The 13,930-nt window shown below is 45.7% G+C and overlaps 1 protein-coding gene across 1 annotated transcript in view; it reads right to left on the bottom strand.

Annotated features, from left to right (window-relative positions):
* Positions 1 to 4,768, bottom strand: part of Eif2b3 (eukaryotic translation initiation factor 2B subunit gamma) — a 60,912-nt gene extending 56,144 nt beyond the window's left edge. The window contains exons 1-2 of the mRNA XM_052177106.1: positions 4,689 to 4,768; positions 1,958 to 2,115 (exon numbers count right to left, since the gene is read on the bottom strand). Of these exons, the coding sequence (XP_052033066.1) occupies positions 1,958 to 2,105 (148 nt within the window). The 5' untranslated portion in view covers positions 2,106 to 2,115; positions 4,689 to 4,768. The remainder of the gene's footprint in view (positions 1 to 1,957; positions 2,116 to 4,688) is intronic.
* Between the last annotated feature and the right edge of the window lie 9,162 nt (positions 4,769 to 13,930).

Below are 13,930 nucleotides of genomic sequence, written 5' to 3'. Positions count from 1 at the left end.
ATTATATGCATAGTAGGTATTACACATACAACAAAACGCTACTGCTGAATGTGAACTACGATCATACAAGAGTAAGCAGAGGAGAGTTACAAATCCATAAAGTTGCTGAGGGAAAGGAAGACACCTTACTATTCTTCTAGACATAAAGTTCCTTTTGGTTTTCCAGGATGGCATTGAACTCTGGATCCTCCTACCTCAGCCTCCTGAGTAGGTAAGATTACAAGTTTACACAACCACAGGTCAAAAATAAGCTACTTAAAAAGGACCCACACAGTCGGGCGGTGGTGGCGCACGCCTGTAATCCCAGCACTCTGGGAGGCAGAGGCAGGCGGATTTCTGAGTTCGAGGCCAGCCTGGTCTACAGAGTGAGTTCCAGGACAGCCAGAGCTACACAGAGAAACCCTGTCTCGAAAAAACCAAATTCAAAAAAAAAAAAAAAAAAAAAAAAGACCCACACGCTGTAAGGAGAGAAGCAATTCCTGAAGGTTGTTCTCTGACCTACATTTGCATTTGTTTTTTTTTGTTTTTTTGCTTTTTCCCCCCAGACAGGGTTTCTCTGTGTAGCCCTGGCTGTCCTGGAGCTCACTCTGTAGACCAGGCTGGCCTCGACCTCAGAAATCCGCCTGCCTCTGCCTCCCAGAGTGCTGGGATTACAGGAGTGTACCACCACCGCCTGGCTCTGACCTACATTTGCACACCCATGCCTATGCTACCCTCACAAATCAATTAAAATGTAATAAAATTTTATATAAAAAAGAAAGATCTTTTTCTTTTAAGGATTTAGCTGAAGAGACGGCTTAGTGGTTTAGAGCACTTGTTTCTCTTACAGAAGACTGGGGTTCAAGTCCCAGCATGGCAGCTCACAGCCATCCATAATTTCAGTTCCAAGGGATCTGACACCCTCTTCTGACCTCTGTGGGCACCAGGTATGCGCTTGGTACATATACATATATGCAGGCAAAACATTCATTCTCATAAAATAAAGTAAAACTAAAAAAACCTCTTGCAGCAGTCTGGACCCTCGAATCCGCACCCTGATTTGCTGCATTCTGATTTACTCTAGTTAATGATACCTCAAACTCGACATTACCAAAGCTGAACTCATTCTTTGTTCACAGCAATGTTTATTAGTGCTACGTCTCATTTTCCCCCATATAGCAAAAGGGTATTCCTAGGTCCCTAACTTACAAGTCCAGTTGTGGGGGCTGGAGAGATGGCTCAGCAGTTAAGAGCATCGACTGTTCTTCCAAAGGTCCTGAGTTCAAATCCCAGCAACCACATGGGTGGCTCACAACCATCTGTAATGAGATTTGATACCCTCTTCTCGAGGGTCTGAAGACAGCTATAGTGTACTTACATGTAATAATAAATAAATCTTAAAAAAAAAAAAAAGAGTCCAGTTGTGGAATATAAAACCATGCCAGGAAGCTTGGTAAGGTAGAGCAGGTTGAGACCTGGAGACTTGGCGGGCACACACCTGAGTGTGTGACTCCCTGCTCCCTGCCAGACTCCTGGAACACGTGCTATGCTCCTCACATAAAAGCAACTTGTCACCCGGGCCCAAAGCAGAGTTCTCCACGCTAAAGATGTACCTAGAAGCCCAGAGGGCTTAGCCAATAAGCTTGCCTTCCCAGACATGCCCTGGCTGCAGCCTGGTGGTGGTTGTACACGCCTGTAATTCCAGCACTTGGGAGGCAGAGGCAGGTGGATTTCTGAGTTCGAGGCCAGCCTGGTCTACAGAGTGAGCTCCAGGACTATACAGAGAAACCCTGTCTGGGGGATGGGGGAGGGGGAGAGAAGAAAAAAAAAAAGAGTTCCTCTTAGGCAGGCCCTGCCCAACATCCAGTCTCTAGCAAGCTTTAAGCCCTTGTCCACCCTCTCTCTCATACTGCTGACAAACTATTGGGATCAAACACACTAAACGTTTATGAATGCATCTATCATGGCTACAGCTCACCTTCAAATCCAACACGCTCTAGCAGGTTCAGTGGGTACCAAATTAAAGGTTTATTTCCAACTGGAAGCAGAGGCTTGGGAATGCTGGAAGTCAAGTCTGTCATCCGAGATCCCCCACCAACAGCCATAACTACAGCTTGAAACTCCATTTTTATAAAGCTGCAAGCATAGGAAGAGAAAAGAGTAACTTAAATCAAATGATACACAGTATTATTTGTCTCTATTTACAGGAGTACTTCCCACCTATACCAGATGCATCACTTCTTTTAGTTACCAGAGTAAGAAGCACTCCCTAACTAGTAAACATCATCTTTCTCACCTTCTCTAGCCAACATGAGTTCTAGTAATATAAATTAAAAACATCTGGTCCTCGCCCTTGAGCTGTTTATAGTTAAGAATGGACAAATTCAAGTCCCAGTAGTGGCGGCATATTTAATCCCAGCACTTGGGAGGCAGAGGCAGGCCAATCCCCCATGAGTCAGCCTGGTCACCAGAGCTAATTCCAGCATAGCCACAACTACACAGGAGACACTGTCTCAAAAACACAAGCTTCTTTAGGGCGAGCTGGACAACTGTAGTTCCCATCTCTCATAAAGGAAATATCCCTTTGCAAAAGATTCAGACCATTACAGAAGACCACAACTGATCAAAACAAAGAGTTGTGGAGCCTGATCCTAGATAATACCTGTAAGAAAGTTCTGCAGCCAAGGCTCAGTGATGATAAGAAAGACAGAGGGACAGGATGTTTGCTGTGGGATTGTCTCCTAGATATGCCTGAGACTATACAACCATGAAGTGTCACCAACAGGCTCCCTAAACAAGACCTGAACAAGGATGACACCAATAGACACATTAATGTCTGAGAGGGGATGCTTACAAGGACTCAACCCTAAGCAAGAAACTGTAGGCAACTAAGAAATGCTAAGAGCCAGTGAAATAGTGACCATCAATTGGTCAATTTGGTCCAATACCAAATGACCAGCCCTGGAAAAATACACATACGATCAACATTATACTGACAGAGCAGTTGTAGTTATGTATTTAGAAATATACACAGCCACACATTCACAAAGCTGTTGGGATTAAATGAGAGCTCACTTGTCTAGTATGCATGAGGCCCTAGGTTATATCCCCTACACAGGAATAAAAAAGTAATTCTACATAAAAAAATGCAAAGTAATGTTCATCTTATCACAAGCACTATATACATGTTTCATATTATTGGACAGATGCTAGATCATGGAAAACCCACTATACCAATTGAACTATACTGTTCTATAACTTTGAGTCTATATATTTTCTGTAAAAAAAATTATTTATTTTATGTGTGTGTTTTGAGTGCATATATGGAGTCAGATCCCCTGCAAGTGGAGTTATAGATGGTTGTGAGCCACCATGTAGATGCTGAGAATTGAACCTGGGTCCTTTGGAAGGACATCCAGTGCTTTTAACCACCGAGGCATCTCTCCAGCCCCTGTAGGTCCTTTTAAAGTGGATAGGTATTACTGTGCTGTCATAGCTAATGTGATGGCCTTTCCTAGTTGTGACCCCACTACAGTTCAGTACATGCAGCCTGGTGGTTCCACTCTTCTAGAAGATGCTTGGGAATCTAGTGCCAATACCTGATTATAAAATGTGCATTAACCTCCTGGGCTCAAGTGATTCCCCATCTTACCACCTTAGTAGCTGGAACTGCAGGTCTACTGCTACTCCTGCTTTAGTTTGGTTTTCTCCTGGGCCAAGTAACCAACTAGCAAAAGTCTTAAAAAAGACTCTGCTAAAAAAATCATCTTGCCCAGCATGAAGCTACAACTAACTCTTCACACACCAGTGATGAGACTTCTTCACTAGTTGCTTCTACCATACTTTGTACAGACTGTGTCAGCCTTTATAGGCGTCACTGCAGGCATTCATTTAAATGCCTATTAAGAGTGAGTTCCTTGAAGTCGGGGACTGTGTGTGGAATGCGCATTCGTGACCTCACAGCTGCCCCACATTAGTGTTACACTCAAATGTGTACAAAAGGACATTTAAACCCATTCCTGTTCTCAATCTCTGGATTAAGGGGGGGAAAAAGATGCAACCCAAGAAACAAGAATACTTATGCACCTACCAATCATACCTAAGCAGACTCAAAAGTCTCAACTTTACCGTCGTGACTCCCCATACCAAGATGATTAGTTTCACCAGCCTCCAAGTTTTACAGGAGGCGTTTACAGAGTCTCAGTCATGCCTTCCTCACAGTTGTCGTCTCCAGTGCTAAATGGTAAGATCGGCCACTGCATTGTAATTGGTTTGCCAAACCTTTGAGCGCTGTCTAAAGGCAAGGGCCTTACTGTATCCCACTTAGTCCCTGCCTTGAGCCCAAATAAATGTGGGATGAATAAATACTGTGGAAACCATGTCAGCAAGGCACCAAGGGAGTCCAGTGCTCACTTGGTGTGACTTCGGGCAGAATTGTCCCTCCCCGAAACTCAGTTTTTCCATCTGTTGCACAAGGTGGTTGGCTTGGACTCTCCAGTCCCCCCAGTTGGGACACATGGCTCTACGGCCGGGGCCGGCAGGGACTAGCTCTGGCGATTTCGGGAGCGCAGTACCCCGTCTGCCCACTCGGATCCTGCTCGGCGAGCTGGCCTCCCTCACAGGAACTGGGCTCTCCAGCACCCGCGCGCCGCTCACCCCCGCTCAGCTAGCTCGTGCACCGCCTGGCATCGCACTAGCCCCGGCTTTACCTCAGCTCCCGGCACGCCGCAGCCGCTCCCAGCGCTCCCCACGCCGCCTCTGGCTGACAGGCAATGGCGCAGGCGCGCGGTGGCCGAGCGGTTCGATGTGACCGCGCCGACTCAGGAAGGAGGAACGAGTGCCGAGTAATAGATGGCAGAGAGCAAAGACGCTCCTAGCTGTGGTTTGGAGCTTCCCAGTACTCGCTCAGTGTCCCCTGCAATCTCTTCCGTTTGGGAGTTGCCATTCTAAGTCCCAGTCTCAAGGCGCTGCAAATTTTGGTTATCAGTACTTTTTGTTTTGCTTTTTGACTTTTCAAGACAGGGGTTCTCTGTGTTTTCTTGGCTGTCCCGGAACTCACTCTGTAGACCAGGCTGGCCTCGAACTCACAGAAACCCACCTGCTGAGATTCCCTTTGCCTCTGCCTCCAGAGAGCTGGGATTAAAGGTCTGCACCAACACAAAACAAGACACCTACCAAATTCCTTTGCAGGTCAGCGGTTGGCTAGGCTTCTAATGTGCAAGATGCCTGATGTGGCCTTTGTGTCAGCAACTTTGGCTATTCAAAAAATACATTCATCTCTGATAGCACTTAATGGTTTGAAGAGAGTGAGGCAGGTTGAGCCTTCCAAGCTGACTAGACAGCAAGTGCAAAGATCCTGCTGGTGTTGGCACACACCTTTAATCCCAGCACTTCGGAGACAGAGGCGGGCAGATCTCTGAGTTCGAGGCCAGCCTGGTCTACAGAGAGTTCCAGGACAGCCAGGGCTACAGAAAAAATTAAAAATAATAAACACTTTGAAACACAACCAACCAAACAAAAAAGAGCTCAGCTGAGAGCTTGCTTAAAAAAAACAAAACAAAACAAAAGAAACCTGATGCTGACATCTGCACAGAGCATCGCTGCGGCTCATTCGTTAGGGTGCTGGTGATGAGTTATCATTCACTTAAACTCAAGTGTAACACAGCACGTTGGTGACGGGAGCGCAGGGGGGTTGATTTGGCCACAGGAGGTCTAAAATCTAACTATTCATTCCTTTCTCAGGAAGGTGAAGAACTCTTGGGAAATACAACACTCTAAGAAATCCTTTCTTGTGGGTGGGTGCTCGTGCTTAAGCCCTGCGGCTTGTGTAGGGGTCAGAGAATCGCTGAGAAGAGCTGAGGGAGTCCGTGCTGAGGGAGTCTGTGCTCTCCTTCCAGCAAATGCAGGTCACCAGGCTCAGCAGCAGGCGCCTTCACCCACTAAGCCATCTTGCTGGTCCCTACAACATGCTTTTTTGTTTTGTTTTTTGTTTCATTTTTGGCAGATTCTGTCACTGAGCTTTGGTGGCCTTGATAAGAACCGGCTTTGTGGGCACTGATCTGGGAAGAGAGGATCTTGCTATGCACCTTGGCTAACCTTGAGCTCAGTATGTGGCCGAGGCTATCCTTGAACTAACTGTCCTTTCTCCACTCCAGTGCTGGGATTACATTACCCATTTCATTATTATTTTTTTGAATTACATTTATTGATTGATTGTTACTGTGCTTTGGAACAGTCATCTCGTGGATTCATAGCATCCATATTAAGTGTTCATGTTTAAACTAGTGAATTTTTAGGGAATTTCTCTGTAGACCAGGCTGGCCTCGAACTCAGAAATCCACCTGCCTCTGCCTTCCAAGTGCTGGGATTAAAGGCATGCGCCACCACTGCCTGGACTGTTAATTCATCTTAAAGGAAAAAATAAAATAAAACATTATGAAATAACTTATTTTCAGCACTAAGTAGCAAGCTCAGAGCCTTGCCTATGCTAAGCACAGATTGTGGCTGAGCAGACCAGTTCTTTTTCTGAGACAAGGCCTCACAATGTAGCGCAGGCTGGCCTCAAACTTGAAGTCCTCCTGTCTCCACCACTGCAGTGCTACACAAAGGAATCCTGTCTCGAAAAAACCAAAATAAAATAAAATAAAATAAAATAAGACCTTTCCCCTAATCTCTCTAATGTTTAGGTTCCAGAAAAACAACTGAATTTTCCCTTCAAGTGTGGTGTATGGTGTTTTAAAAATTTTTAATATTTAAAATTTTTGGAGATATATTTGTTGTTTTTTGTGCATGAATGTTTTTGCTTGAATGTGTATATGTGCATTGCCCACATCTCTAGCACCGTAGAGGTCAGAAGAGGAGGTCGGGCTCCTTCTCATTGGAGTTGCCGGCATCTGTGAGCTGCTGGGTGGAAATCAAAACCCCAGTCCTCTGCAAGAGCAACAAGTGCTCTTAACTGCTGAGCCAACTCTGCTGTCCCTGACCTGTGGTTTTGGTTGAATTATATGAATTATATAGTGAAAGTATGACCTCATATAGACACATAATTGAAAATGCTGAGAGAATTTAACCGCTTCACATAACTGTAGGGATTCTTACTTTATATAAATGGTAGCTTTTGAAAGGTTAATTGCATGCTGGTTCCAAAGTTATATCAGTTAATATTTTATATCTATTTCATTACAATAGTTATGCTTTCTGGGGAGGGTGTTGTCATTTTTTTTGTGGTATTGGAGTTTGAAGGTAGGACAGGGCTCCATCACTAAACTACATTCTAAGCCCTCTTTATGTTTTTTAATCTTTTAAAAATTTTTACTGTTTATTAGGTGATGTGCTCACCATGGCACTTGTGTGGAAGAAGCCAGAGGACAAGTAGTGGAGTCAGGGTTCTCACCTTCCATGGGGATCCAGGGTCAAGTTCAGGTCTCCAGACTGGCAGTGAGCCATCTTGCCTCAGCCTTCATTGCATCTCTGTCTGTCTGTCTGTCTATCTATCATCTACCTACCTACCTACCTACCTACCTATCTGTGAATGCTGACAATCCTTCTTACTTTGAAACAGACTCTAAATTGCCCAGGGTGGTGTACAGCTTGTGACCCTTCTGCTGCCTCGCTGGAATTACAGACTTCTGTCACCAGACCTCTGAAAACTTGTACTTCGGGTGGACATTTACTCACGTGTTTTCCAATTTGATATACTGACAGTTTGTAAAATATTAGTTCCCTGAATAGTGCAGGTCCTCCCAGAGCTACTTATTGTTACAGCATTTGAAAATCACCTGTGGGTCTGGCGGTGGTGGCATACGCCTGTAATCCCAGCACTCTGGGAGGCAGAGGCAGGTGGATTTCTGAGTTCGAGGCCAGCCTGGTCTACAGAGTGACCAGGTCTTCAAGACAGCCAGGGCTATACAGAGAAACCCTGTCTTGAAAAAACAAAAAAAAAATAAATAAATAAATAAATAAATAAATAAATAAATAAAATAAAAATCACGTGTGTTAATATTAGCAACCATCTGATTGGAAAGGTTCTTAAATATCGGAAAGCAAGTTTACAAAGAGAGATGTTATCTTTGGTTTTTCAAACCCTGCTTTTAATAATGGTTCTAAAATGCTTTAACCTCCCTTATAGCACACTGCTCACCAGAGGGAGTTGGAAAGAAAGGTTATTAGGATAAGGGGGGAAGTGGACCTGTTTAGAAATTGTTCTTTGGAGCAAATCCAATCTGCATTGTCAGGAAATCAGCAGTTCACTTCACAGGAGCAGACACTTCATGAATACACCAGAAGGACAGTAAAGTCAGGATAGCAGCAGCAATGGCACGACCTAGCAGGATGAGTCGACACATGTCAGCGGGACCCACCAGGACCTGTAGGGACCTCAGGAGAAGTTCTCTACCATGCTTCTCTCAACGAAGTGAAGATTAGTGAAGTCAAAGATGAAGGAAGACAAGAGACCGAGAAGCGTCGCAAAGTTGGCTTTACAAACAAGCCCCCACCACTGTCCATGAATCCTATTTATTTTATTTTATTTTGGTTTTTTGGATTTGTTTTTTTCGAGACAGGGTTTCTCTGTATAGCCCTGGCTGTCCTGGAACTCACTCTGTAGACCAGGCTGGCCTCAAACTCAGAAATTTGCCTCCCTCTGCCTCCCAGAGTGCTGGGATTACAGGCATGCGCCACCACCGCCCAGCTATTTTATATTTTTTTGAAGATTTATTTATTTATTATATGTAAGTACACTTACTTACTGTAGCTGTCTTCAGACACATAAGAAAAGGACATCAGATTTCATTACAGATGATTGTGTGCCATCATGTGGTTGCTGGGAATTGAACTCAGGCCCTTCAGAAGAACAGTCAGTGCTCTTAACCACTGAGCCATCTCTCCAGTCCCCTGAGTCCTATTTATACTCCCTCCAAACATCACTGGTGGAAGGACAATCCACCATTCTTTCCTTAGCAAAACACCACATGAGTCTGTCTTAGCAAGACTCCAGTGAATCAGATGACTTCACTCTGCCAATCGGCCCAAGTCCACAGAAGTGGCAAGAAGCCCTAGAACACCATCAGAAGTTTTGTGGTGTGTTTCTTTCTATGAAGTCACTACAAATGATGACCATTAGGAATGGTAAGGTACCCCAGTACCACCCAGTGTCGCCCACCATCTGTTGGGTCCTTCTGAACATCAGGCACCCTTCCACGTATTTGCTTTAGCAAAACATCCTCTCACCTGTGTCTGCTTCAGGAAAACATCCTTTGATGTAACTGACTTTCCAAAGAAACCAGAAGTTCCCACTTCAGAGAGATGCAAGCTTTTTGAAATTCTTTCTCTCAAAAGCTCAAATATCATCATTGACAATAAATATTAGTGACTGGCTTTTCTGGAAGTGACTGGCTTTATTTTTGTAAATTGTTAGTCATACTTTCATTTCAAGTAAATGTAATATTCCGTAGGAGAGAAATAGTCATTTCAGCTGCATGAAAGTGCTTTTCTTGGAGCTAACTGTCCTGTTTCTTTTGTATGCACAGAAGTCATACACATGCATGCAATCTCACTACATGCTAAATAAAAAAGATATGTGCTCAGGGCCAAGATTTAATGAAATTAACATTTAAAATATTTAATTTTTTTTTTAATTTGGGGGAACCCCATGGAAGAGGGAGAGGAAGAATCGCAGGAGCCAGAGGGCTCAAGGACACCACAAGAACTCAGCCCACAGAGTCACAGGGCTCATGGGGGCTCCAAAGACTGAAGTGGTGTCCTGGAGCCTGCATGGGTCTGAGCTGGGTCTTCTGCACCTGTGCTATGGTTGTGAGCTTGGCGTTCTGTGGCACCCCTAACTGTGGGAGTGGAGGTCTCTGGCTCTTGAAGTCTTTTCGTCTCATTGGGTCACCTCCTTGTCTAGCTGTGATACGAGGGGTTTGTACCTAGTCTTGTTGTAGCTTGTTATGCTGTGCCCCATTGAGATCCTTGGGACACTGGTTCTTTTTTTTTTTTTTTTTTTTTCCAAGACAGGGTTTCTCTGTGTAGCCCTGGCTGTCCTGGAACTCACTCTGTAGACCAGGCTGGCCTCGAACTCAGAAATCCGCCTGCCTCTGCCTCCCAGAGTGCTGGGATTACACCACCGCCCAGCTTTTTTTTTTTTTTTTTTTTAAAGAGAAGAGGAGGATCTAGTTTAGGGGAAGAGGGGAGGGGGAGGGGACAGATTGGGAGGAGAAGAGGCAGGGGAAACTGTGGTCAGGATGTTGCACATGAGAGTTTCCAGACCAGCCAAGGCTACATGGAGAAACTATCTCAAAAAACAAAACAAAACAAAACTCCCACATCCATAAAAACTTTCAGTTCTATACATATGAGTGTTTTGCCGCTGGGCAGTGCTGGTGCACGCCTGTAATCCCAGCACTCTGGGAGGCAGAGGCAGGTGGATTTCTGAGTTCAAGGCCAGTCTGGTCTACAGAGTGAGTTCCAGGACAGCCAGGGCTACACAGAAAAACCCTGTCTCGAAAAAAACCAAATCCAAAAAACCAAAAAAAAAAAAAAAAAAAAAAAATTAGTGTTTTGCCTACATGTGTGCCTGGTATCCACAGAGGTCAGAAGAGAGCATTGGGTCTCCTGAAACTGGAGTTACAGTTCATTGTAAGCCGTCCTGTGGGCGCTGGAATTGAACCTAAGTCCTCTGGAAAAGCAGCTGGTACTCTTAACTTGCTAGGCCATCTCTCCAAGGCTCTTCATGTCTGTCTGTCTGTCTGTCTGTCTGTCTCTCTCTCTCCAGGCCTCTTCTCTTCCTCTCTCTCTCTCTCTCTCTCTCTCTCTCTCTCTCTCTCTTTGGTTTTTTTGAGACAGGGTTTCTCTGTATAGCCCTGGCTGTCCTGGAACTCACTCTTAGACCAGGCTGGCCTCGAACTCAGAAATCTGCCTGCCTCTGCCTCCCAAGTGCTGGGATTACAGGTGTGTGCGCCACCACCGCCTGGCTTCTCTTCTTGTCTCTTTATCGCACAGGATAAGGGCTATATTTTATTTCTTCCATTCTTCCCAGGACCCAAGATGTGCTAAGTGAAGTAGATTTAATTAGTTGGAATTTTCCTTCAATATCCCATTTGGCGATAGGAAAACTAGACCAAAAGCCCAGGCCACTGATACCTCGTCTCAACTTTCCTTCTAAGTTAGTTCATGTTATTCTCCTCTGAATAACTTCATGCATATTAGTATATATCCCGTATACAGGAGGTACTTTGTAAAGGCAAATTAGAAATGAGTTGTTTTGCCAGGTGTGGAGGTGAGGCACACATCTTTAATCCCAGCACTCGGGAGGCCGAGACAGATGGATCTCTGAGTTCAAGGCCAGCCTAGTCAACAAAGAGAGTTCCAGGACAGTCAGGCTGTTAACAAAGAAATCCTGTCTTCAAGAACCAACCAACCAAAAAGGAGTAGTTCCTTATGGTTTTCTGTTCATTTCATTCCCAAGGTGGGGGGGGGGGGAGAGAGAGAGAGAGAGAGAGAGTTGTGGGGGCTCTTGAGGGTCCCGCTTGGGGTTTAATAATAAAGACAAGGAGGCTCAGCTGCCCATCTAGACTCAAGCCCACTTCCCCGCTACTGTGCGTCTCCATGTGCCTGTGACTCTCTGTTCCACCCCTCCACCCTGCTCCTGTTCTGCTAAATCCCTCTGCCTCCACCCAGCATCAGTCTCCAGCACACAGAAACGCTCTTAGCATAATGGGAGAGGTATCACAGCTTAGTCACTGTAATCAGCAGCAGGACCCCCCTTGTCCATGCCTCCCGCCAGACTGAGGGCTACTGTGAGCACCCCAGTGGGCAGCTTGCTTTTGAACATGATACTCTCAGAGACTCATCTTTTTGGGCAGGTGAGGAAGCAACAAAAACCTGGTGCTGTCTGCACAGCAAGGACTGACTAACTGAAAACACAGGGACACTCCTTCACAGCCAGTTGATAGGATATGTGTGGGTGAGTTACCCCAAAGTGTTTGTGTGTGTGTCATACCGTGTGGGATGGGGTAGGCTCTGAAGGCAAACCCCTGCAATGTGAGACACAAAAGAAACCTTTCAAAAGTTGGACCTTGGCTCACAAATATTCTTCCCACAGTCTGCTAGAGAACTCTCTTTGGGAATTTGCTGGCCACCTCATAATATTCCGTCTGGCTGTGGGCTTGTCAGTGTGGTGAGGAATAGTTATTTTTAGAGCACTGAGTGAAAGAAAGAAATGAGAAAAGAAATGACTTTGGCCACTTACTGCAGGAACTACAGCAACTCCAACTTAGTTCTTGCACATCAGCCTGGTGCTTGCCCAAGGCAGGGTGGTCAGAGAGCAGCAGCTGCTGCTGTATTTACTATAAATGCTTGGCAGGAACCTCATTAACTAGGACTTCAAGCACAAAGAATTCCCACTATTGGTGGCTTTGAAGGTCAGTGTGGACATTGGTATTCTAAGTTAATGGGTCAGATTTTAAAGAAGTAATTTGATTAATTTGGTGGTTCCCCACTTCTATTATAAACAACTTTTCAGACTGTTGATTTCCCCCCCTTTTAAGATTGGAAAACACAATTTTGAGGTCATATCGATGAGTTTATAAAAAAGATAAAGAGTGTGGGGGACTGTTCTATGGAGGTGTGGTGAGGTATGGGGGAGGGGTGCCTTGGTGGGCCCATGCCAAGGTATCCCTTCCCCCCCCCCCCAGGGACCAGCCACATAACGGTATAGTATAGAAAAGAGTTTATTCAGGGCATGGGGAGGGGAGTTAAGGGGGTGGTAGAGGCAGAAAGAGACAGAGAGAGGGAGAGAGTGGAGAGGTAGAGACCAGCCATGAGCACATGGAGGTGGGGAGGGAATGGAGAGAAGAGGAGGGAAGAGGAGAGCAAGGGAGCAAGAGCCCAAGAGAGCAAAAAGGAACGAGAGGGAGGAGGGGCCGAGCATCCCTTTTTATAGTGGGTCCCTACCTGACTGTTGCCAGGTAACTGTGGGGTGGAGCATAACTGGCTGTTGCCAGGTAACTGTGGGGTGGAGTTTAGAGAGAATGCTAACATATTTTTTTGCTCATCAAGTATTTACTCGGGGTCTATAGATGATGCCTGCTTGGGATAATTACCATTTCAGTCTCCTTCCCTAGGACAACTTTAGGCTCTTGGGATCTATCTGAACAAAGCAAGGACCCAGTGTTGTGCTCATAAAAAGAGAAGGTTTAGAGAATGTGGTACACAGCAGTGTGGGGGAAGGGGGTGCCTCAGCCGGCCCATGCCATGGCATCCCTTCCCCCAAGGGACCAGACACACACCGGCATAGAATAGAATAGAGTTTATTCAGGGCATGGGAGGGGAGTTAAGGGGGTAGTAGAGGCAGAGAAAGGCAGAGGGAGAGAGTAGAGAAGCAGAGGCCGGCCATGACCACATGGAGAGAAAGGGAGGGGGAGAGCCCAAGAGGAGGCAAGAGAGAGGATAAGAGAGGTAAGAGGTGAGAGAGCGAGGAGAGGGTGAGCAGCCCCTTTATAGTAGACCAGGCCTACCTGGCTGTTGCCAAGTAATTGTGGGTGGAGCTTAGACAGAATCCTACCACCCAGCCTCTGTAGAATTGACATTCTAGCAGGCCTAGCAGCCTAAATTGTAAATAAGTTTAAATATTGGATGGTGTTTGAGAGGTTATTTCTCCTCCAGTGAAAATGAACCAACTCAAGCAGATTAATATAAAGGCAGGTTTGGGAAACTTCACGTGGGTGGGCAAGTTCACTGCCCCAGGGGAGTCATCCTGGGGAGGGCAACAGAGCGGAGGGGAAGAGAGAGAGAGAGAGAAAGAGAGAGAGAGAGAGAGAGAGAGAGAGAGAGAGAGAGAGAGAGAGAGAGAGAGAGGAGAAAGGGAGAAGAGAGAAGAACTCAAGATGTCTGGGTTATATATAGAAGAGTCTCTAGGGGAAGAGCAGCCCAGTCCCTGGGCTGCAAAGGTCAG

The sequence above is a fragment of the Apodemus sylvaticus genome, chromosome 3, assembly GCF_947179515.1.
Source record: "Apodemus sylvaticus chromosome 3, mApoSyl1.1, whole genome shotgun sequence".
NCBI lineage: Eukaryota > Metazoa > Chordata > Mammalia > Rodentia > Muridae > Apodemus > Apodemus sylvaticus.
The sequence above is the reverse complement of the archived record's forward strand: the minus strand, read 5'-3'. Positions and strand labels throughout refer to the sequence as shown.